Raw genomic sequence first — 25,555 nt, forward strand, 5'->3', positions numbered from 1 at the left:
AATCAGAACATTAGAAATGAGAAACGGAAATAAAAAGCCTTCTAAAAATCTGATATTTTTTGGATGGTTATGGTCAATTTATTATATTGACAAAGTTTATATTGGTTATATTATAATTTAAGGATAACCAGTGGAAGGAGGTAGATAAGTCATTTGTTTTTACTTCATCTACATTACTAGATTAGCAGATGAATTTAAAATGGTCCCAGATAGACCCCAACTCAATAGAAGGGAGAAAAAGAAAACTAAGATAAATATAAGATGACCTGAATGAGTGCAAACATGTTAACAACAAAAATGTGAATGAGTAAATTCTTTTATTTTACAAGATTTAGTTTTTTTTAGAGAGGGGAAAGGGAGGGAGAAAGAGGGAGAGAAACATCAATGTGTGCGAGAAACATCAATGTGTGCGAGAAACATCAGTCAGTTGCCTCACATGCCCCTAACTGGGGACCTGGCCTGAGACCCAGGCATATGCCTAGGCCCGGAATGGAACCGGTAACACTTCGGTTCGCAGGCTGACGTTCAACCCGCTGAGCCACACCAACCAGGGCTGAATGGAGTAAATTCTGTTAAAAGGCAGACTGTCAATTCATAACATTTGTCTATAAATGAGGTGGAAAGAAAACTTTAACAAATACCAAGATCAAGAGCTGCACAAGTAACATTCTCTCTACAAAGCTATAAAGTAAATTAATTAAAAGAAAACCAGCCATATTACTGTAAAATTTGGAAATCTAAAAAACATGCTTATAAGTAGCTTTTGTGCTAAAGGATAAATAAAATCTGCTATTGTGGTGATTCCAGACCATAATTATTTAAAACCTGTAGGATGAGGCAAGAGTGATACTCATAAGAAAATATAAATCCTTCAAAGCAACCCTTGGGGAAAAAAAATGACTAAAATTAATTATTAAAGCCAGACATTCGAGATAGAAGAGGAAAATAAACTAAATCCAAAAGAAGGAATTAAATTAATGAAATAGGAGAAATGTACAAGTTATAAAATAAAAAGCTGGTTTTTAAAAATATTCACTATTATAAATGTTTGCATTTTCCCCAGATTCATCTTTAATTTTAATAATATTCCAATCAAAATCCTGATAGGGCTTTACTATGGAATTTGGCAAGGTGATCCTATCCTATACGGGGAGAAAAGAAAAGGGGGGGTGGGGAAAGTGAGGTTCACGTGTTTTCTCTTTTTCTTGCTTTCTAGTAAATGCTTTAAGGTTACATATTTTTTTTTGGGAACCTGAGGTCATCTCCCATAGGTTTGCTGTGTAATGTTTTGTCATTCACTTCTGAGTAGTTCATAAAAAAATTTAAAGAAACAGAAATGTAGAAGAGCACAATGAAACCTCCATTTAACGCTCACCAAGCTGCTGCAGGTAATCAGCATGATTTTATTTCATTTATCCCTTGCTGCTGTTTCCTTCACCTCACACCCCAACTTAAATCTCAGTCAGGACATATTTCCCTCTGTAAATACATCTTTTTTTTTTTTTTTTTTAAACCTAATATGTATTCACATGAATGGGCTTCATTCATTTGATCTTTTGATTACTAATCTGTTGATTGCTTCTCTTAAGTATATTAATAGTTTGTTTCCCCCAGCATTTCCAACAGTTTTTGCAGTTACCATGTCAGGTGTATGAAGGTCGTTCTTCCAGATGGATTCTCTTTTTAAAGATTTTATTTATTTTTTAGAGAGAGGAGAAGGAAAGAGGGAGGACGAGAGGGAGAGAAACATTGATGTGTGAGAGATACTTCGATTGGTTGCCTCTCACATGCCTCCAACTGGGAACCTGGCCCACAACCCAGGCATGTGCCCTGCTCGGGGAATTGAACCTGCTCAGGCTGATTCTCAATCCAGTGAGCCACAGTAGCCAGGCCCAGATGGATTCTTTTTAAAAATAATAGTAAATATCTTTCTCAAGATGGTTTTCACTTGAATTTAGTTTTTGTTAAAATTTATTGATGAGACACACACACACAAACCAGATTTGTTGTTCCACTTACTTATGTAACACAGGGGTGTGTGTGTCGGGAATCTAACCCACAACCTACCAAGGTTGATGCTCTAACCAAAGGAGCTACCTGGCCAGGCCTGTTTTTATTTTTCTGGCACTATTGCTATTCCATTTTTTAGTCATTAACATTTGCACAGCCTACATTTTTTTTATCCTTTAATTTTTAATCTTTTAAGTTGTTTTTTAGAATGCAGTGTCTCTTTAGACCACTTACAGCTGGATCTCTTGTTTGCATTTTTTGGTCTTTTTAAACCTATTCTGAGAGTCTTTAATGTCAGTAAGGATAGTTAATTCTTTTTAATGTAATTTAATTTTATTTTAATTCCTCTGTGTGTGTGCGCCTGTCTTTCTCCTTCCTTTGTATTGGTTTTATCAGGTTTTCTGTTTGTTAGGAAGATATTCATTCTCTTTGTAGTCTTATAATGGTTGCTTTTACATTTCTACTTATTTTACTTAATTTTCAAAATATTTTGTTTTTTGCCCTGGCTGGTGTGACTCAGTGGATTTGAATGCCGGCCTGTGAATCAAAGGGTCGCCAGTTCAATTCCCAGTCAGGGCACATGCCTGGGTCATGAGCCAGGTCCCCAGTTGGGGGCTTGCAAGAGGCAACCCACAAACTGATGTCTCTCTCCCTCTCTTTCTCCCTTCCCTCATAAGTAAATAAAATCTTTTTAAAAAAGTAAGTAAAATCTCTTTCCCTATTTAAAAAAAATGCAAGAACAAACTAACAGTTTGAAATTTCATGTGATCCCTTTTTCTCCTTGGGCTCCTTTCTGTTTTGTTTTCTCCACAGAATTTTAGCCTGATGTATTTTATGTTTGAAAGGTTTCATCATCATCATCATCATCATCATCATCATCATCATGTAATTCTCTATCAAAAATAGTATGTGTAAGTTAAAATGTAAAAACTTTACATTTCCTGTGTCTATAAGGCTCAGGGTCTTAATTTCTTTTGGACTTATTATAATTATAGTACAAATATTCTAAAAATTTTGATAATTACTAAACATAAAAATACATTTTTACTGGAAAATCTCCTCTTAATGAGATGGATTGGGCTTGCTGTCATCCAAATTATAATAGTTAGTGAGTCCTTGCTTTAATGTAACTCATTGCTAGAATGAAGAATGAGGCAGGGTTTGGCATTGATTCTGTTCCTGTGTTTTGTGTTTACAGATGTAGGTTTTGCCAAAATTCGTTCATCTAAGTAAGTAGATAAGAACCGTGTAGTTTTGCCCGTTTATTGATTTATCAAATGTATTTTGAGATCCTGCTGTGTTCTGGACACTCTTCTGTAGAAGCTCTGGTGATGAACAGTGAACAAAGCAGCAGAAACCCCTTTCCTCAGAGCTTACAAATTATCTCATTTTTTGTTCTTCTGAGTTGTATGTGAAAAATCATATAGCAGTTTTTCATCAAAAGTGATTTTTGAAATGATTTAGCAGCTGACAGTTCAATTTAGACCTCCTTCAGTTTTGCTGAAAGCAGAGAATTTGAAACCATCAGGCTTGGAAGAGGTTTCTTAACTAGTCATTAGAGTCATTCATGGTCTCATTTTCTGAAAAGCTCATTAAAAAAGCTTTAGCAAGACCTAACAGATGACTGCTAATTGTACTTTTTATTCTGTTACCTGTAGGGATTGTAGCACCTACAATCCCTGTTTCTACTAGAGAAACAGAACCAGTGGACGATTATATATATATATAATCATATATACATACACACTTATACTTTTCAACTGGTTTATATAAATATATAAAGAAATTCAATGCAAGTAATTGGCTTAAAAGATTGTGGGAGTTGGCTAGCCAGTTCTGAAACCTGACTGGCAGACTGGTAGGTGGATTTTCTTCTTCAGGGAAAGAGGTTTCCCTGGTGAGGCCTTTCAACTGATTGGATGAGGCCCACCCAGAGTATTAAGGATAAACTCCTTTACTTAAAGTCAGCTATTGTTAATCGCAACTAGAAAATATTTTCACAGAAGCACCTAGATTAGAGTTTGAATAACTGGACTATAGCCTAACCAATTCAACAGAATTAACCATCACGAGGACCTTATTTAAATCAATATACTTAGAAATGTTTGGAAAAGTTGAAATAATGTTTATTCAAATAATACCTTTGTATTTTAAATTTATGTCTGATAAAATGTTCAAGTCTTATGTATGTCCTTAAAATATATTTAAATATATGATATGTAAGTTTATATATAAAGTATTTAAATATATTTTTATCCAATTGTTGGAACTGTGGATTTTATTTTAACATTTATGGAAAATGACCTCCAGTAAACCTGAATGGTGAAGCCATTCCTTATTGACAAACCAGGCTGCTAAAACACTGACTTTCTGTCAGAAGTCTGACTCCTTTTTCCAGTTTTATTAAATGAGTACTATCATCTCCAAGGCACTCATCTGGAGAATGCTCAAAGCCTTGCTGTGATGGACTGAAGCCTTCTGAATTTCTTTTTGTTTATTTACAGACGCTCTTTGTTTTTTCATTTTTTTGTGTGACTTTTTCAGAAGCTATGCATTTTTTTTTTGACTACCATTCACTGTTTGGGAAAAGTAAAGTCATTCAGTGAAAGTTGTTCATATATCTACGTATTGTTTGATTGGCAGGTAGATAATCTGATTCCATAGTCTCAAATATTCTTGAATTCATAACATCCTAACACTGGGCAAAGTGCCTCAATTCTAATACCACACTTCTCTGTTACTGAAGTATGTAAAAGATGCAAATGGCTACTGTGTGAGCTTCTGATATCTTCATTAAAGAGGCTTCAGTTTTGTCGCCAGTGGTTTCTTTGTTTGCTGCCCAGGAGGATTTTACTTTCTTGGGCTGTTCTCCACTCTTACGATAAAGGATGGTGGAGAGGTGAATGAGAGGTGGAGTGGGGATGAGAACCTGAGGATCAGCCTGATGCCTCGACCCTGTGCTACTTGTCAGGGCAGATCAGTAGGAACTAGTACATGTGAAAGTTGATCTGAAAATGGACCTCCTAAAACCTGTGTTTCTGTGTACCCCTTGGAATGTCTTATGTGTACCCCAGAGGAGTACAAGTTCACCTTTTGAAGACTTCAGATACACTCTACCACTTTTCCTGGGCCTCGTGTTTTTCTTATCTTGGAGATTCTTCCATATCAGTACTTTCTTTTTTCGTGTGATGTACTGTAGTAATGTAACCACTTGTACTGGTGGAGGATTATATTTTTTCATCTTTCGCTCCCAAATGGTTTGAGTACTTACCATTTAGCACAGGTATGAGTACAGCATCTATGTGTAGCATAGATTCCTAGAATTGTTGCAGTGTCAAAAGATTGTGTATTGTGATTTTGATAGGTATTGCTAAATTGCCTGCCTCCGATAGAGTACCAGTTTACACCTACCAGCAATGAGTGAGTGTCTGTTCCCTTCCACCCTAACCAAAATAGTTTACTGTCAGGCTTTTGGTCTCCACTAATTTAATAGGTGAGAAATGATATGTTGGCATAGTTTTATTTTTACATTTCCTATGAAAATGTAGCTTTCTTATATTTTTCTTCTGTGAATTGTTTCATATCCTTTGCCTATCTTATATTGAGTTTAACTTTTGCTAAAGTAATTTGTAGGGAGAAAATCTTTGGTTAAGTCCGTCAAGGAAAAAACGAAAATCAAATACCCTTACATTTAAACAAACATGTTTAACTTTACATTTTGCCTTTCTCCTTAGCAGAAGGAAAAATAAATTTAGCTCACATTTTCTTTCTTCCTTGTCCTCTACCTTCCCTTGTTGAAACTATACAGCACGTAGTTCTAGATTTTTACTAAATAATAGTAATGATTTAATAATAATAACACATAGCACCAGACGCTATTCCAAGTGCCTTTACATATAAGTTCATCTCACATTACATGGCTACTCTTTAAGATTTCTCCTATAGTTCTACTTGTTTGTTAGCCCTCTATTACTTGTATCCACATGCTCTTTATTTTTGAATTACATTTGTGTTTTGTCTTTTTAAAAAATTTATTGTTGTTCTATTACAGTTGTCATTTGCGTTTTGTCTTGCTGAAATATGTCCTCATCTAAATATTTTTTTCAGAAAGCACCTATTGGTGGTAAACTTTGCATGCCTTAAAAATGTCTTTATTTCACCATCACACTGCACTGCAAGTTTGGATTTAATAGAATTTCAGGTTTAAAATAGTTTCCCCTCAGAATTTTCAAGTAGTCCTGGCTGGTAGGCTCACTGGATTGAGCACTGGCCTGTGAACCTAAAGGTTGCAGGTTTGATTCCCGGTCAGGGCACATGCCTGGGTTGCAGGCCAGGTCCCCAGTTGGGGGCATGTGAGAGGCAACCATGTATCTCTTGCACGTTGCTTTTTCTCTCTTTCCGCCTCCCTTCCCCTCTCTCTAAAAGTAAGTAAATAAAATCTTTAAAAATATTTTTCTATTACAGTTGTACCACTTTTTCCCCCATTGTTCCCTCCCACCCCCCCGACCCCTTCTCCCACAGTCAGTCCCCACACCATTTCCATGTCCATGAGTCATTTATACTAGTTCCTTGACTAGAACCTTCCCCATTCTTCCTCCTCTTCTCCTCCTTCCCTCTCCCCTCCAGTTGCTGTCTGCCTGCTCTGTTTACATGCCTCTGCTTCAGTTTTGCTCATTTGTTTGTGTGGTTCATTAGTTTCCTGTATGAGGTGATATCATATGGTATTTGTCTTTTGCCACCTGGCTTATTTTGCTAAGCATAATTCTCTCTGGTTCCACCCATGTTGTTGCAAATGGTAGGAGTTTCTTCTTTCTTTCTGCTACATAGTATTCCATTGTGTAAATGTACCATAGTTTTTTGATCCACTCATCCTCTGATGGACACTTAGGCTCTTTCTAGCACTTGGCTATTGTAAATAGCACTGCTGTGAACATAGGGGTGCATAGGTTCGTTTTAATTGGTGTTTCAGGATTCTTTGGGTGTAATCCTAGCAGTGAAATTGCTGGATCAAAAGGCAGTTCCATTTTTAGTTTTTTGAGGAAATTCCGTACTGTTTTCCACAGTGGCTGCACCAGTCTGCATTCCCACCAGCAATGCACTAGGCTAGGGTTCCCGTTTCTCCACATCCTTTTCAGCACTTGTGATTTGTTGATGATTTGTTGGTGATGGCCATTCTGACCAATGTGAAGTGGTATCTCATTGTGGTTTTTATTTGCATCTCTCTGATGGCTAGTGATGTTGAGCATTCTTTCATATGCCAATGGTCCCTTTGTATGTCCTCTTTGGATAAGTGTTTGTTCAGGTCCTTTGCCCATTTTTAATTGGGTTGTCTGTCTTCTTGGTGTTGAGTCGTAAAAGTTCTTTATATATTTTGGAGATCAGTCCCTTGTCTGAGGTATCATTTGGTAAATACGTTTTCCCATATGGTTGGTTCTCTTTTCATTTCGCTGATGTTTTCTTTTCCTGAGCAGAAACTTCTTAGTTTGATGTAGTCCCATTTGTTTATTCGTTCATTTATTTTCCTTGCCTTAGGCGATGTATTGGTGAAAATATTGCTATGTGGGATATCTGAAATTTTCTTACCTATGTTTTCCTCTAGGACTTATATGGTGTTACATTTTACTTTTAAGTCTTTGATCCCTCTTGAGTTTATTCTGTTGTGTGATGTAAGTTGGTGGTCTAGTTTCATATTTTTGCATGTCCCTGTCCAGTTCTCTTAACACCATTTGTTGAAGATGCTCTTTTCATTCCATATTATGTGCCTTCCCCCTTTGTCAAATATTAGTTGACCATGTAGACCTGGGTTTACTTCTGGGCTCTCTATTCTGTTCCATTGATCTATATGTCTGTTCTTATGCCAGTACCAGACTGTGTTGATTACAGTGGCCTTGTAATACAGTTTGATATCAGTTCTTGTGATTCCTCCTACTGTGTTCTTCTTCCTCAAGATTGCTCTGGCTATTTGGGGTTGTTTTCGGTTTCATATAAATTTTTGAAGTATTTATTCTAGGTTAGTGAAATAAGTCATTAGTATTTGAATAGGGATTGTATTGAACCTATAAATTACTTTGGGTAGTATGGACATTTTAATGATGTTGTTTCTTCCCACCCATGAACATGGTATATACTTCCATTTATTTGTATCTTCCTTAATGTCTTTCTTCAGTGTTCTGTAGTTTTCTGAGTATAGGTCTTTTACTCCCTTGTTTAAGTTTATTCCTAAGTACTTTATTTTTCTTATTGCTATAGTAAATGGGATTTTTCCCCCTAGTTTCTATCTCTGATACTTTATTGTTGGTGTACAGAAATATCTTCAATTTCTGAATATTGATTTTGTACCCTGCTGTGTTGCCAAATTCACTTATAGATGTCTTATATTTTCCTTATGAAGTTTGACATTATGAGAACCTAGCCCATTATTCTGTAGTTTCTTAGGCTATAAAGTATATAGGTACATAGATCTCAGCCTGACACTCTCCATTTCTGAATCCAGGGACAAACTTGGCTAATCTGAGCCCTAACTCTGCCCCTGGAGACCCTTCTCAGTTTTTTCCAGGCAGCTACTCCCAGTTGATTGGAGTTGGTTCAAAAACCTATTTTGTCACAGCATTAAAAGTAATAAACATTCATCCCTGGCCAGTGTGGCTCAGTGGTTGAAGCATTGTTTGTAATTAAAGGGTTGCTGGCTCGATTCCTGGTCAGCACACATGCCTAAATTGTAGGTTCATCCCCGGTCCTGGTGCAGGCCTATGTGGACCCCTGGTCCAAAGTGTTAGATCTCCCGTCCCAGGCAGATCCCCCATCTGGGTGTGGATGAAGGCAACTAGCTGATGCTTCTTTCACATTTATGTTTCTCTCCCTTCTTTCTCTCTAAAAAAAGCAAATGAAAATGTTCTCAGGTGAGGATAAAGCAAAAAGTAATAAACATTCATTTATAAGCACACTTTTCTTTTGTTGCTTTATATGTAATGTTTTTATTTTTGTGAATGACATTTTATAATTAGCAGTTATGGCAAGTTTGTGTCTCATTAACCAGATTATTATCAACTGTAAATATTACAGAAGTTTATTATTTGACAAGTTGGTGATGTTTTATGATAACACATTTTCTTCTGTTTTTAAAAGATTTTATTTATTTATTTTTAGAGAGCAGGAATGGGAGGGAGAAAAGAGAGGGAGAGAAACATCGATGTGTGAGAGAAACAATCGGTTGCCTCTCGGACGCCCACAGCTGGGGACTGGCCTGCAACCCAGGCATGTGCCCTGACTGGGAATCGAACCAGCGACCTTTCAGTTCGCAGGCAGGCACTCAGTCCACTGAGTCACACTAGCCAGGGTGATAACACATTTTCTTGTTGATCTGTAACTTCGTTATTTTTTTAAACAAAGCAAGTACTGTATTAATACTTTAAAATTGATGTCATGCTGCTTATTGATTATTAAAGGAGGCATTCCAGTGATTAGTTAGCTTCTTTAAAGGCCTTTTATTAGTTAGCTTTACTTGATTTTTGGGTTGGAAAGTTATATGTCGCATACTTCGTCCGCGGCATTGTGGATATGATGAACCAATCACATGGACTGCACTAATCCGGTGGAGAAAAGGGACAGAACGGCCACTCTCTAGGTCAGTGAGAGCCCCATGACCCTTGTCTGGACAGACTTTTATTCCTTTCTGGGTGGATCACAAAGTTACAAATCTCTTTGCTAAGGTTGCTTTAGATGGTGGTTGTTTACAGATAATAAAGAAAAGAATGTTGTGCATGCAAGGAAATGATAAGGATCCTGTCTTTAAAACAGTTCAGAATAGACCTTGAGAAGTTACTTTAAAGTTATACATTAAACATCTGTTGTTTTTCAGCTCATGGGGAGGAAGTTTTTTTTAGCAAAAGCAAGCTTTTAAGCAGTATAGATACAATGCAGGCCTGATTCCCATGGGAAAGCCGATCTGTGGGCCTGCCTCCAGTGTGCTGCCTGTCAGTTTTCTAACCAGGGCTGAGCTACATTTCTCGCCATTGCCATGCGGAGCAGTTCCCTATAGTTATAGACTCAGTTTTATATTTGACTAGTTGAATAAAAATCATTTTTGTAGTCAGAGTACCAAATGTAAAATTTTCCAGAGGTTATGTTTTTAAAAATAATTTTTGCATTGAAGTGCAGTATAAATACTGAATTCTGTAACTTACTCCTGTTGCCTCTATTTCTACTAGTGCTTTTACCTTTATATATTGCCTCTGTTTAGAGGAGCCAAAGTCTGTTTTCATTTAGCATTTCAAACTACAGAATTTTAGATCTGGAAGGACCTTATAAAAATTCGGTTTAAACCTTCTGTGTTTTACAGCTGAGTCCTTGACCTAGTCAGTGTTACCTATTGGACTAATATTCTTTCCTTTGATTGCTGCTTTTCTGTGTTTTATCTATCTCCATAAAATATATTTTAGAGATTCTTACCTGGCAGGGGAGATACCGTGGTCACAAAGGTGGTTTTCCCAGGGAGAGGTTTATCCATTGCACTCTGGGTGTGCTGACCCCTGCAATTTCCCCAAATGTGGGAAACTCGACTGCATAATTTGTGGTAGTGGGGGTCTGCGTTTGCGCTCTCCCCTGTATAAATAAATAAGTAAATAAATAAATAAATTTTAGAAGAGTTAAATATGAATATATTCCATTTTATATTTGACCAATTTGGCATTGTGGAAAAAAGGGTTTTGGAGTCATACTGGGTATCAATACTGGTTCTATGTGCCCACGTGGCCTTGGGCAGATAGGTTAACCTTGCTGATCCTTAGTTTCTTCATTTTTATAAGGGCTTGTTAATACTTTCTATCTTATTACCCTCTGTGTCTTGAGGGTTGTTATAGGAATTACGTGAATAAAGTGTGTGATAAGTCATGAGACGTGCAGAAAATGGTAGCTTTTTTTCAGCTTTACATGAAATTTTTGGTTTTTTATACGTATTTATTTTTGTGTTTTTTAATTGAATTTATGGGGGTGACATTGGTTAATAAAATTGTATAGGTTTCAGGTGTACAGTTCTGTAATCCATCATCTGTAATTGTATTGTGAGTGTGTGTGTTAACCACCCAAAGTCAAGTCTCCTTCCATCTCCATTTATCCCCCGTTTACTCTGTTCTATATTTCTCCACCCCTTTCCCTCCGGTAATCACCATACTATTATTGTTGACTGTGTCTCTGGGGTTTGTTTGTTTTTAATCCCTTCACCTTTTTCACCCAGCCACCCCCTCACCCCCCATCCCCCGCCACCAACCCCTCTTTATCTGTGAGTCTGTTTCTGTTTTGTTAGTTTTTTTGTTCATTAGATTCCACATATAAGTGAAATCATATGGTACTTGTTTCTCTAGACTGGCTTATTCACTTAGCATAATACTTTTCATGTCCATCCATGCTGGTAGTCTTCTAATTTTGACTTCTCTTTTTCAGAGTTGTTTTAGTTATTCTATATCCCTTGTATTTCCATATGAATTTTAGAATTGGCTTGTCAATTATCTACAAAAGAACCTGCTGGCATTTTGATTGGGATTGTGTTAAGTCCACTGATCAATTAGGGGAAAATTGATATCTTAACAACATTGAGTCTTCTAATCTATGAATACAGTGTGTCTTTTATTATCAGTATTTCCTTCCTATTCAGATTATTCCATTGTATGGATGTACCACAGTTTGTGTACTAATCTGTTGGTGGACATTTCAGTCGTTTCCAGGTTTTGGCTATTACAAAGTTGCTGTGAACATTTGTGTATGTCTTGTACAGACATACAAAGTCTGTCCAGAAAAAGTCAAGCCATTGTTAATATATTGAGAACAGTATGCGCGATGTTGAGGTAACCTCGCAGCCAAGGAGAGTGGACTGGAATGCTCATGTGTAAACAATGACAACTTCACTGTACTAGTCAGTGGGGGCAGTAGATGCCGTTGAGTGAGCATGTGTACTGTGTGGCTGTCACATTCAAAATGACTGAGCGAGTAGAGCAACAAATCTGCACCAGATTTTTCATTAAGCTTGAATGTCCCTCTGTGGAAACTCTTCGGATGATTCAGAAAGCCACAGTTATGGGCTCCTGGTGATTGGCAGCTTCATCATGACAACACACCTGGTCATGCATCATGTCTTGTGCATAGTTTTTGGCAAAACATCAAATCACCCAGGTAACTCAGCCCTACTACAGTCCAGAGTTGGCGCCCTGCAACTTCTGACTTTTCCCAAAACTAAAATCACCTTTGAAAGGGAAGAGATTTCAGACCTTTGATGAGATTCAGGAACGTTTGACAGGGCAGTTGATGGCGATTGAGAGAACTGAGTGACGTCCCAAGGTGCCTACTTGGAAAGGGGACTGAGGCGTCATTGTCCTATGTACAGTGTTTCTTGTATCTTCTATATTCTTCAATAAAGGTCTCTATTTTTCATATTACATGGCTGGATATCTTCTGGATAGATCTCATATACTCTTGGTTTGGAATGGAAAGGCTTTATCATATGGTAGGGGTATTTTTCACTTTTAGAAACTGCAAACTGTTTGTGAACATGATTGTACAATTTTACATTTCCATCAGCAGTATAAAAGAGTTCTGGTTTCTTCACATTGTTTCCCAGCACTTTGTATGGTCAGTGTTTGTAATTTTAGGCCTTCTAATAGGTGTGTAGCAGACATTATAAACTGGTTTTTTGTGTCCTTGATATTTTTGTGTTCCTATAAATCTTCTTGAGCTTTGTTCTGGGATGCACTTAAGTAACTTGAAAGCTGTTTGATCTTTTTGATTTTGATTTTGATGTGCTTATGATTTTGTTAGGTGTGTATGGAGCAGTTAGTGCTCAGTCTAGGGCTTAATTGTTCCTAATATTTAGGCAACACCTTTCTGTAAACTCCACCCAATACATCATGATTTGTGAGTTTTCCCAGTGTGGCTGTTTGGAAACAAATCTGTTCACTGCCCTTTGTGAGCTCTGGGCACTGTTTCTTTTGATTCTTTTCAGTCATTCTTTCCTTGACTTCTGGTAGCATTCTCATTCACTCATTGGTACTGTGCCTGCGGATAACCCTCTGAAATCTCTAGGTTTTCTTTTTTCCCAATTCTCTATCTTCTGAAATCTAGGTGCTTTGGTCTTATTGGTCTCTTCAGCTTTGTCTCCTCAAATCTAGGAGTCTGTCATGTTCTGCCTCAGTTTCCCCTCCTTGCACTGTTGCCTGGCAGCAAGCAGAGCCAGTGTTTCCTCTCAGGAATCAGTGTTCTTCATTGCCTGATGTGCCGTGGTTCAGTGTTGAGAAAACTGATGTTTCATGTATTTTGTCTTCCTTAAAAATTATTTATTAATTTTTAATTGTTTTGGTTGTTTCAGATAGGAAGGTAGATCTGGACCCCGTTATTTCAATGGTCTGGAAACAGCAATTCCAGTTTTTTTTTTAAGTTTTTTAATTGAGGTATTAAATGCAGTGGAATGGGTAAAGTGTACAGGTCAATAAATTTGCACACATGTATATATTTGTATTACTACTCTTCAGTTGAAGGTAGACAAACTTTACCTTGTGCCCCTTTCATGGTCATTACCACCCTCTTCCTCCTCAGGTACTACTTGTTAGTTTTGCCTGGTCTTTAACTTTATATGCATAGAGTACCTCCAGTATTTACCCTTTTCTTTGGCCTATTTTCATTCAGCACCATGTCTGTGGCATCTGTCTGTGTCATTGCTTGTTATTAGTTGTTCTTTTTTCAGGCCCAGTAGTATTCATTCTCCTGTTGATGGACATTGAGTGATTTCCAGTTGTTGGCCCCTATGGAAAAGGTTGCTGTGAACATTCTTGCACCAGTCTCGGTAGACTTAAGCTCTCGTTCCTCTTGGTTAATACCTCATAATGAAATTGCTGGGTCACGGGGTGGGTATAAATTTATGTTGGCACTATTGCCAAAAGGTTTTCCAAAGTGGCTGAACCAATTTGAACTTATTCTGTTTTATTGTATGGGAATCCCAGTTGGTTTATGTTCTTGATGAGACTGGTATTTTCAGTCTTCTAAATTTTAGCCATTATGGAACCACAGGTTTTCTTTCAGTAGGCCAAAGCATAATACTTGGGTTGAGTAATATGAGGGCTAGTTGACCAGTTGTACTGGTTTGCCTGGTACTGGGGGGTTCTCTGAACTTTAGAATTTCAGTTTTAAAACCAGGACAGTTTCAGTCACCCTAAATGAGGCTCTCAGCTTATTTAGTCAACAAGATATGAAATAAAAGCAGGAAATTCATATAGTCAAGCCAAGCCCAAGTACAGATAAGGACCTGGGCCAGCTGTATTCTCTAGTTAAAAAAGATGGGGGCCCTGGCTGGTGTGGCTCAGTGGATAAGAGTGCTGGCCTGCAAACCAGAGGATTGCTGGTTTGATTCCCAGTCAGGGCACATGCCTGGGTTGCGGACACCCCTAACCCCAGTTGGGGGTGCACGAGAGGCAACCACACATTGATATTTCTCTTCCTCTCTTCCCCTCTCCCTTCACCTCTCTCTAAAAATAAATAAACTTAAAAACTAAAAATAAAAATACAGGGCCTACCCACCCCACCCACCTTTTTTCCCTTAGGTTGCAGCTAAACTGTGTTTCTTTAAGAAGGCGCTGGTTACATTAGTATTTTCCTGTCATACTTCTGGAGTACCTTACATAATTTATCACATTTAAGACACTTGGAAATATATATTATTGTATGTAATCCTGGGTCTACTATAATCTTTATCAGGGCAGGACTTTTAGTCTTCCTCACAGAAACATCCCCAGAACACATTGATAGGCACATCAATAAATTTTCTTTCCTTCCTTCCTTCCTTCCTTCCTTCCTTCCTTCCTTCCTTCCTTCCTTCCTTCCTCCCTCCCTCCCTCCCTCCCTCCCTTCCTCCCTTCCTCCCTTCCTGGCTCCATTTTAATTTCTAATACAATATTGGTAGATATGACCCACAGAAACAAAAGCTCTTTGAGGTCCTTGATAGGATTTAAGAGTATAATGGGGTCTTGAAACTATAAAGCTTGACAATATCTGGTATAGGTGTTCTGTCAGAAAATTTAAAAAACAAAACAAAACCCTGATCATCCCCAGAAAACTTCATATGTAATGTCTTAAAAAATTTTTTTTTTTTAAATTTAGTGATTTTAGAGAGACAGAGGAAAGGAGAAAGAGAGAAACATTGATTTGTTGTTTCGCTTATTTATGCATTCATTGGTTGCTTCTTGTATGTGTCCTGACTGGAGATTGAACCCACAACCTTGTCATATTGGGATGATGCTCTAACTAGCTGAGCAGCCTGGCCAGGGCTTGAAAAATGTTTTAAAATTAGCGTTTTATAATAACGATTCATAACTGAAGCTCTGGGGTAGTCACACCAGAGTTTCTAAATAGGGATCTCCATGGGTACGGTCTGGATATCTGCTTTTGTTTACCAAAAGTGAAAACATTTTTGTTTTAAATTTAATATGCGCTGCCTTTTAATTTAGGAGCTATTGTTTTCGGAGATAGGAATCGTTTTCCAAATGCCAAAGAAAATCATATTAAAATTTATTTTACAAAAGTAATAGTTTTTTTCTCTAGCATTGTTAGTCACTGTGCTAAACAATTTATGTATGAGGGAGGAATTATGTCCACATTTTATAAATGAAAAAACTGAGGATTACAAATAATATATAATTTGCCCAAGGTCACACAACTAGGCATGTGAGGTGCTAGACTTTGAATTCAGGTGTGACTCTGAAGCCTAGTCTCCCATCCACCCTGTGTTAGATCTTGGAATGTGAAAAGAAGAGCCACTTGAACAGTAACTTTCGGTGGTTACTCTGTGCACTGTTTTATGCCATAACTTTGTGAGTCTGTCATTGCAGCCACTGACTTGAGCGTTAGCCAATAATTCTTACGAGTCTTCCGAGAACATTTCTTGAGGTTCCTTCTCTTTTATTTACCTCACAAGTAAAACAGCATGGATATAAAGATAAATGACCCATCTTTTTTCTCAAGGGACTCTGCATCAGATGACTGTAGTTCAAGGCATATTGTGACAAGTACCTTAAGCTTGTAGCAAAGAGGAGGGGACCCCTCCAGCAAGAGGTTGATGAAAGCCTTATGATGGATCAATACTAAAATCTCAGAGGCTTCTTCTAGCTTTACATTTGATCTTCATACTACTGTTAACTTTTCATGCATTCAGATCTTCTCCCTGTTTATTGCTAGCATTTCTTTATACAAACATTGGACTCTTAGTTGTTTTCGGTTTTCGATCTCCCAAGATTGGCCAATTTTCTATTCTCCTCCTCCTTTTTAATCTTCAAAACCAAAGTTTATTTGTATATTTATAAATATGTATATTTATTTATATGTATTTAGATATTGACTAATGTTATACAGAATGCCAGTTGAAATTTATATTTTGAAATTGATAGAGATTAAGAGATGGAAGATACAGGTAAAGAAATGATTATCACCTGTGGTGGTTGTCCTCATTAAAGAATAGAACACTTGAACGTGGATTAGAGTTCACAGGCAAAAGAAGTGTTTTCTTTCTGTTGGGTCCTATTTACTTTTTATTTTGAAGTATTTTTAGGGAGCAGAAAAGAGAATATTGAAGTGCCAGTTATGAACCGACCAGCCAACTTTGTCTTCTCTTAATATTTTGATATATTTGCTTCAGATTCTTATAGTGCTGTGTGTATCCCTCCCGAAGCCTGTTCCCTTCTTAGTTTCCCCATCAATGAATTGCTGTCTTACCTTTGTGGGTTTTTTTTCCATTCGTGTTTTTATATTTTTGCTATAAGTATGTGTATTTATATAGAGCACTGTTTTTGCATTTAAAAAATGCTATTGTACATATGTGTTCTTCTACAGATGGCCTCTTTTTTTGCTTAATATCAAGTTTTGAGATCTATCCATGTAAATGTGCGGATTCACTTAGCATTTTTAGCTACTGAATAGAATTCCATTACATAACTATACAGTAGTCCCCCCTTATCCACGGTTTCTGTTTTCATAGTTTCAGTTACCTGTAGTCAATCACAGCCTGAAATATTAAATGGAAAATTCTAGAAATAAATAGTTAATAAATTTTAAATTGCCCACGTTTCTGAGTAGCATGATGAAACCTCACACAATCCTGCTCTTCCCACCCAGGATATGAGTCATCCCCTTGTCCAGTGTATTTACCCTGTATGCCACCTGCCTGTGAGTCACTTAGCAGCTGTCTTGGTTATCAGATTGACTATCGCAGTGTTTATGTTCAAATAACCCTTAATTTACTTAATACCTCATTCGCATAATTTTTGTTACAGTATATTGTTATAATTGCTCTATTTTATAATGAGTTATTTTTGTTCATCTCTTACTGTACCTAATTTATAAATTCAGCTTTATCATAGGTATGTATGTATAGGAAAAGAAAAACTGTATATTCAGAGTTTGGTGCTATCTGTAGCTGTAGACTTTCACTGGAGGTCTTGGAACATATTGCCCGTGGGTAATGGGTACCACTCCACTGAAATTTATCCATTCTTTTGACTTTTCACGTTTCATTTGCCCCCACCCTCTTTTTAATCAGGTTTAGCCTTTTTCCTTTTTGATATAATTTACATGTCACTTAATTCATCCCTTTAAAAAGGTGTACAGTTTGTGGTTCTTAGTATATTCACAGATTTGTGCAACCATAACCATTATTTAATTTCAGGACACTTTCTTCACTCCAAAAAAGAAACTCATACCCATTAGCAGTTATTCCGCCATTTCTCCCTCCACCCACCTTCTGGCAACAACTAATCTACTTCCTCTCTCTGTAGATTTCCCTATTCTGGACTTTTCATATAAATGGAATCTTATAATATGTGGTTCTTTGTAACATTCACTTTCATATTTCTTTAGTCTGAAAATTCATCCACATTAAAGCATGAATCAACACTTCATTCCTCTTTATTGTATGGTTATATTACACTTATTTATCCATTTTTTCAGTCAGGAAGACATTTGGGTTGTTACTACTTTTTGGCTGTTAGGAATAATGCTGCTATGAATATTCATGTACCAGTTTTTGTGTTGACATGTGTTCTCACTTCTTTTGGATATATACCTAGTGATGGAATTGCTTGGTCATACAGTAACTGTGACTGCTGAACTGTTTTACAGTGCAGCTGCATCGTTTTCCATTTCCACAAATGATGTACAAAGATTCCAATTTCTCCATTTTGCAAATGCTTATTATTATCTTTTTTATTATAGTCATTCTAGTTGGTGTGAAATATTTCATAGTTTTTGACTGGACTATCCCTAGTAACTAGTGATTGGAACATTCTTTCATGTACTTATTGGTCATTTGCATATCTTGGAGAAATGTCTATTCTCATCCTTTGCTCGTTATTACATTGGGTTGTCTTTTTTTTCTTGAGTTATAAGAGTTCTCTATATTCTAGATACTAGACTCTTATCAGATGCATAATTTGTAAATATTTTCTCCCATTCTGTGTCTCTTTCCTTTGTTTTTTAAGGTTTTATTTATTTATTTTTAGAGAGAGGAGAGGGAGGGAGAAAAAGAGGGAGAGAAACATCGATTGATTGCCTCATGCATGCCCGTACCTGAAGATCTGGCCCACAACCCAGGTGTGTGTGCCCTGACTGGGAATCGAACCAGTGACCTTTTGGCTCATAGGCCAACGCTCAATCCACTAAGCCACACCATCCAGGGCTCTCTTTCCTTTCTTGATAGTGTCCATTTTAGGCACAGAAATGTTAATATTAATTCCAGTTTATCTATTTTCTTTGGTTGTTTATGCTTTAGGGAGGCCGCAGTGAAGAAACCATTGCCTAGTCTAAGGTATGAAGATTTATACCTGTGCCTTATTGCAGGAGTTTTATAGTTTAAGCTCTTACATTCAGGTCTTTGATTCAGTTTGAATTAATTTTCATATATGGTGTGAGGGGCAAACAAACTTCTTTCTTTGCATGTGAGTATCCAGTTGTTTTCGGAACCATTTTTATAGAAAAGACTATTCATTCCCCCAGAGAATTGTCTTGGCATTGTTGTCTAAAATCAATCAACTATAAATGTATGGGCTTATTTCTGGACTCCGTCCTGTTCCATTGATCTATATGTCCAGTCTTAATACCAGTCCACATAGTCTTGTTTGTTGTAGCTTTGAAATAAGCTTCAAAAACTAAAAGTGGAGTGGTTTTAAATTCTTTTTTCTTTTTTTCCAAGTTATTTTGGCTAGTCTGGGTTGCTTCCATGTTCATAGGAACTTAAGGATTACTTTTTCAGTTTTTACAAAAAAGGCAGTAGGAATTTTGGTAGGAATTACATTTAATCCATAGATCAATTTAAGGAGCATTACCACCTTAACAATATTAAATCTTCCAATCTGTCAACATTATCTTTCCATTTATTTGGGTCTTCTTTAATGTCTTTTAATGATGTTTTGTAGTTTTTAGTATACAAAATTTGTCTTTTGTTAAAGATATCCCTAAGTATTTTTTCCTTTTGGTGCTATTATAAGTGAAATTGTTTTCTTAGTTTGTTTTGGATTGTTTGTTGCTGGTGATAGAAATATAATTGATTTTGGTTTACTGATCATTTGCCTCTAGACTTCCAAACTGTTTTATTCTCTTCATTCCAATAGTTCCATGAAATCTCAATTGTCATAAAAATCCTTCTAGTTTTATTCAACTTGCTTATTCTTTTTCGAGGATATTTTTTCTTTCTCTTAACAGGCAGGTTGAGTTGCATCAATACTAAGCTATTCTCAGTCCAATACATGCTCAAACATTTGGGTACTTGTTATTAAATGCATCTATAAACCAATTGTTATCGACCAGCTTTTCTGTATGGTCTGTACCAGCTAATATCATATCGCTGTGGGCTGATATTTCATTAAGATAGAGATAGATCTAGGAAGCTTGAGAATAACCTGTGGAGAACTCTCCTGCCTCCTCCTCTCCCCGCCCACCACCCCCTTCTCCAGCCCTCCCAACAAGTACATCGGAATTACAATTCTGATCTGTTCTGAAAAACAACAAGTTACAAGTCAAGTATCTAGAATCAGTAATGGCTCCTTCTTCCTTGTGTTCTGTCCCTCATAGTTCAGTTTCTTACATTGATCAGTCACCTCCTCTGGTTTTACACATGTCACATGCCCAGTCTCTAAAGCTTTGCCTCAGTCCCTGATTGTAACCTGCTGCGGAGACTGCTCTCCTGTATCCTGTATCCTAGCTGGAGGCTTTGGTGCTCTGGACTAGTCAGCTAGTTTGATTTCTTCTCTGACCCCTGCTTCTTGGACATTATTTGTGCTAGCCTTATCCTGTCCCCTCTAAGCCTTAATGGGTAATTAGCCTTACTGAGCTTTTTGGTCATGCTTTTCTTCTCATCCTGTAGTCTAAAACTTTGAAATTTGTAGAGCCATGCTGGGTCACACATTATATTGCACACACAATAATAAGTGTAGTGATATTTATAGTGCCCCTTAAAACTTCACACAGTCCCATTGTATAGCTTTCTTCTAAGTTTTCTCCTGTACTGTTTCTCCTTCTTGCCCTCAGTGCCTTCTTGCTAGTAAACTATATGTATGAAACTTTCTAACTATAAGGAAACTACAGTAAATAATTTGCTCTCAGTTTCTTCTGTCACTGTGTATACTATGGGACTAATCCTTGAATAATTTTTAGAAGGTTTTCGATGTTCCATCAAGCTTAGTAAAATGATTTTAGAAAATTATAATTAAATATTACCATGGATGTGAATTTGATGATAGTCATATTTGGTCTTTTAAAATTTTCATTGTCTACATGCTAGCTTTTGCCATTGTGGCTGTTGAATGTTTTTTAGGATGTGAATGACATGGAAGTCATTCCTGTTCAGAAGCCAATGCAAGTTTATAGAAGTAGGTAAATTTTTAAAAGTGGGTTTCAGATGCTCGTGTGGTGATTTCCCTTTTTGGTTAGATTGGATGTCAGAAATTTTAGTCCTTTTCACCCAGTGCCAAGAGGATGTATAAGAAAATAAAAAGTTATTGCTGTTATTATTTATAGAGCTTTTTTGCTGTTTAAAAGCTCTATAAGGGTATGCATTAGAATTGAGTTAGCTGTGTTTTATGGAACAATTTATCAAATCCTAATTAGGTAAACAGTATAATTTTGTATGTGATCTTTGCTGGTGCTAATAGTGCCAATGCAGCAATAACTTCATTATTCTTTACCGGTGAAGTCGTATTAGGCTTGCAAGTAAATGGCTCTTTAGTGCTGTATTTCTCTTTGTGTAGTTCATTAAAAAGAATAGTCTAAGACTTTTAAATCGCTTTATTCATTTTTTTTTTCTTAACTAGGTGAGTCTTTCTAAATCATTTTTTCAGGTTCATTTTCCATTTAGAGCTTTCAAAATTTGAAAGTAGAAAAGAGCTGACACTTATCCCATTCATTACCCTTACACAATTCAAAAGAACTGCCACAACTAGGGGATTATGTGTGATAAAAATCTTCTTGTGGTCCAGGGTTCATAAAAACGAACTTTTAAGAATGTGAGGAACAGAAGTGTGTGTGTGTGTGTGTGTGTGTAGTGGGGGGGTGCTAATCAGTGTCCCAACGTGAAGGCCTTAGGGGCTTGAACTTGGGCTCTACTTCCTTTGTGAAGGGTCCCCATCCCTTTCTGCCTCACACTGAACCTCAAGGCTCCTACCATTCCCATAGGCACACACATTCGGTCTAGGTAGGGTTGCAGAGGAGCTGTGAGCCCTAAGAGGTATTATAGTTAAAATTTTTTTATGTCTAAAATTGTTTGCGATTATATCTATAAAGGACATTTGGTCATTTTTTTTTCTTTATAAAGAGTGTTAACTACAGTGTTTTTTGTTTTTTAAAGAAAAATGTCTGATGTAAGACTTTGTCTTCTGTTTTTTCCACCTCTTCCTCCCAACCTTGCTTCCCAAAGGCAAACACCTCAAATTGTTTCTTATTAGTAACTTTTTCCTCAGTGCTCATCCGATACACCTTGAATAATGCCTGTTTGAACACCTTATTTATCTTGGTTGAATGAAGGAAAGGCTGTCCTTACTATTTCAGACTTGATAGTTTGCAATGCAATTAATTCTAGGTTGAATATCACTTTTCCTCCTGGATGGCATTGATCTGCCATCTTGCTGTTTACATGTGATTCCACTTAGTCTAGTTTCTTTGCACATGACCTATGTTTCCTTTCTGTAAACTTGTGATCTTATGTTAGCACTTTAAAAATTAATCATGCTGGCAGTTCAGTCAGGGCATTCATCTTGCTCAGTAAGGGGAAATTTTCTAGAATCATTTCTTTAAGAGGTAAAGAACCTGTTTTCTCTGTTGTTTCTGGAATTTTATTATTAGGATGTTGGACTTCATGCATGTTCTTTAATTTTTAAAAAAAAAATCTTTTGGAGTTTTCAGTTATTTATATCTGTCTTAGTGTTGTAATTTCTGGGAGATTTTCTTAGCTTTACCTTGTAATCCTTCTATTATTTTTTTATTTGTGTTTTCAAATTTGAAATATGTTATTCTACTTCTTGTTTTCTGATTTTTCTCTTCTTAAAAAAGTAGAGTATTCTTGTTATTGTGTCATAGATCAGACTTTCAGCCCTTTCCTCCTGTTTTTTAGCTTTGGCCCCACTCCTCCCCTTTGTCCCAACACTTGGTATCTTTGAGGGCTAAGTCAGTCACGCCCTGTGCCTGTCTTCTCCATGTCATTTCCTGTATGCCCATGAATAGATACATGGATTGTCACCTCCTTCTCTAGGCGAAGTGTGTTCTTTTCCTTTTTACATCTGCTTTCCATTGTCTAAAACTTTTCTTTGTGGTTGAAAATCTTTCAGTGTTGCTTCATTTTTCATTGACATTGAAATGTTAATATATTTTAATTGCCATTTTGGTGTGGTTTTATGGAGGAAGAGGAGATACATGCTTATGTTCCTTCTGCCATTTTTTAAGTGGTAGTTGTTCCTCTTCCTTTGATGCCCATGTAACTTAATTTTATGGTTGTAATTCAAATGAAAGCTAAATATTAATATGAAGAAAATATGGAATGAAAGGTCAATTTTTATCCAAGTATGCAGATAGATAATGTGCTTAGTAATAATGAATTCTTTGAATTTTATTTGTGCAGAAGAAATTGAGGAAGAATCTGAAACGACCATTGAGGCCGACTTGACTGATAAACAGAAGCATCAGTTGAAGCATAGGGAACTCTTTTTGTCACGCCAATACGAATCTCTGCCTGCAACACATATCAGGTAAGAACTTCAGAAGTTGGTTTGAAGTACTCAGTGATATTGTGACAATTAAAAAAAAAAAAACCAAAATAACCTTTTTTTGAAGTATTTTCCAAACTCTGCTTATGATCTTGCTCAAATTAGTTTACTAAATTCTTCATAATGGAATCTTATCTTGGAAATTTATGGTATGTATTAGCATATTAAAGCCCTAAGAATGTTCTGCAGTAAAGTAACCACTTAGCTTTAGTTTAATCCAGACTTTCCTATTTTATTTGGGAATCTATTAGCATACTGCAGAGAAGTGTCCAGCAGAGACTATTTTGGGAAAAGCTGGTATTCTCCAGATTCCTAGAACATTATAGAGTCATTAAAAGCCAAGAACTAGGACCCAAGATCTGGTTCCCAAGCAGGTGATTCTTGACCTTGTAGAGTGTATGGCCTTTTATTTTTCTTCTGAGGACCTCTGGGCTGAAAACTTTATACAGTATTCCCTCACTTATTGCAGGTATTACGTTCTAGACCCCCTCACGATAGGTGAAAATCTGCAAAGTTAGCAACCTTACATTTATTTTAGTATTTATATATATTTTAAGGCTTTATAAACCCTTCCCACACACTTGTAAACTGTTCCCAGTCTCTTATTAACCTTTCCCACTCCCTTATTAACCTTTTCCACACTTTTATAAACACTACTTATGTTCTTAAACATATTCTACACTCTTAAACCTATGTAACTTTAACAACATACATATACAGTACCGCAAAATCCCGCGACATAGTGAAAAATCCGCGATAAATAATTAAATATAATATTCTAAAAAATCCCGCGATACAGTGAAGCCGCGATAAGTGAACTGCGGTATAGAGAGGGACTACTGTATTCTTTATTACTCACTTGCAATTGCTCTGTGCATTAATAGGATGAAAAAGTGAAAAATTTCAGTCTTCAGTTTGTAGTTTGGGGAGTTGTGGAGGAGTGATAGTGGTCTTAGACGATTGGCTAATGGTAACATTTGAACATATAGTTACGCTGTTTCTCAGTGTACTCTGTAATAGGTGCATCTTGTAGCTACAACAAAATGTTTATCTCAAAAGACAGGTAGTTACTGACCCTCGGGGTCAGGAAAACTTCAGAAGGGTTGGCATTTACTCAGCCTTTGAGAGACTATGGGGCATGTTTCAGGTAGAGGAAACAGGTGAGCTTAGGTGTTGGCCGGTGATGGATGTGAGGAAATGCATGTTTTTGTCTCTTCAGGTTAAAGAAATTTCTTCAATTCTTGTTCACAATTGTTATTTTTTATTTAGCTCTCTGTTAGTCATGGTTCTCTAAAAAACTATTAATACAGGGAAATAAAATATGTTAACTTTATTTCAATGATTGCCCCTCCTCTTTAGTCTTCCCCACCTCCTGACCCATGTCATTGTTGAATTTAAGTCTTCCTTTTGAGGATCAGACAGATTTGGAGAGTTCCAGAGCTCTGATTTGGTCCTTGTATATCACACACATATCCCCACACACCTGTACCTCACCTCCAGGACCTTGGTGTAGTCTTTTCTTTTCAGAGTAAACATAGAGATCTTCTAAGGTAGAAAATGTATGACAAAAATACTATAATTCCTTTTTCTCCACATCTCTTAAGAAATAGCTTGATCCTTCCCTCGGTAATAATAGTTAACACTGTATTATTGCTTTAGCTAGGCTCTCTAGGGGACACTGTGTTTGGATTGGCTTTAGTTAGTATAGTCTGTGTGAATTAGGTCCTTTTATGAAAAAGATAATCTGGCCAGGTAATTTGGGAACAGTCATTTTACCTACCAATACGGGTATTTGAATAATTAGGAAAGTAAGTTAATTTATGTTCAAACAGAACATGCAAACATTTTATAATTTTCTTAGAGATGCAAGTAACTAATTAATGCCAAAGAGCCATATGCATATATTATTTAATTGGAGGAAGCTAGAATATAAAAATTCATTTTAAGCTCAAGAAGATATGTGGCCAGTTATAAGAATCTTGCCAGAACAAGAATCTGACAAATGTTTTTTAAAATGTATCCAAAACACACAAGTATATTTTTAATTTACCCTTTTGATAGGTTGGAATCTGTTTACAAGTAATGCTGGTTTCTACAGATTGCTTGGAATGGAAAAACCGATGTGTTTTTCATCTTTTATAAGGACTGAGAGAATACATTAAAATATAATTATTAAGATACCTTTGTATTGAACATAGAAATTACATAGTATACATGATCAGTCACTATTGAACACATTTCCTGAGAATATTCTAGATTGGGTATTTTAA

General features: G+C 36.6%; 1 protein-coding gene and 1 non-coding gene across 3 annotated transcripts in view; both read left to right on the plus strand.

The window, feature by feature from the left end:
- Positions 1-25,555, plus strand: part of MTA3 (metastasis associated 1 family member 3) — a 123,220-nt gene that overhangs the window by 17,555 nt on the left and 80,110 nt on the right. For both annotated transcript variants that reach the window (XM_090281210.1, XM_090281211.1), the window contains exon 4: positions 23,141-23,267. In XM_090281210.1, coding sequence (XP_090137336.1) covers positions 23,141-23,267 — 127 coding nt within the window. The remainder of the gene's footprint in view (positions 1-23,140; positions 23,268-25,555) is intronic.
- LOC150005876 (U1 spliceosomal RNA) lies at positions 10,451-10,614 on the plus strand. The gene has a single exon (XR_016512234.1). It is a non-coding gene; the product is annotated as a U1 spliceosomal RNA (small nuclear RNA).

The sequence above is a fragment of the Furipterus horrens genome, unplaced genomic scaffold (genome assembly GCF_987537825.1).
Source record: "Furipterus horrens unplaced genomic scaffold, mFurHor1.1.pri manual_scaffold_6, whole genome shotgun sequence".
Taxonomy (NCBI): Eukaryota; Metazoa; Chordata; class Mammalia; order Chiroptera; family Furipteridae; genus Furipterus; species Furipterus horrens.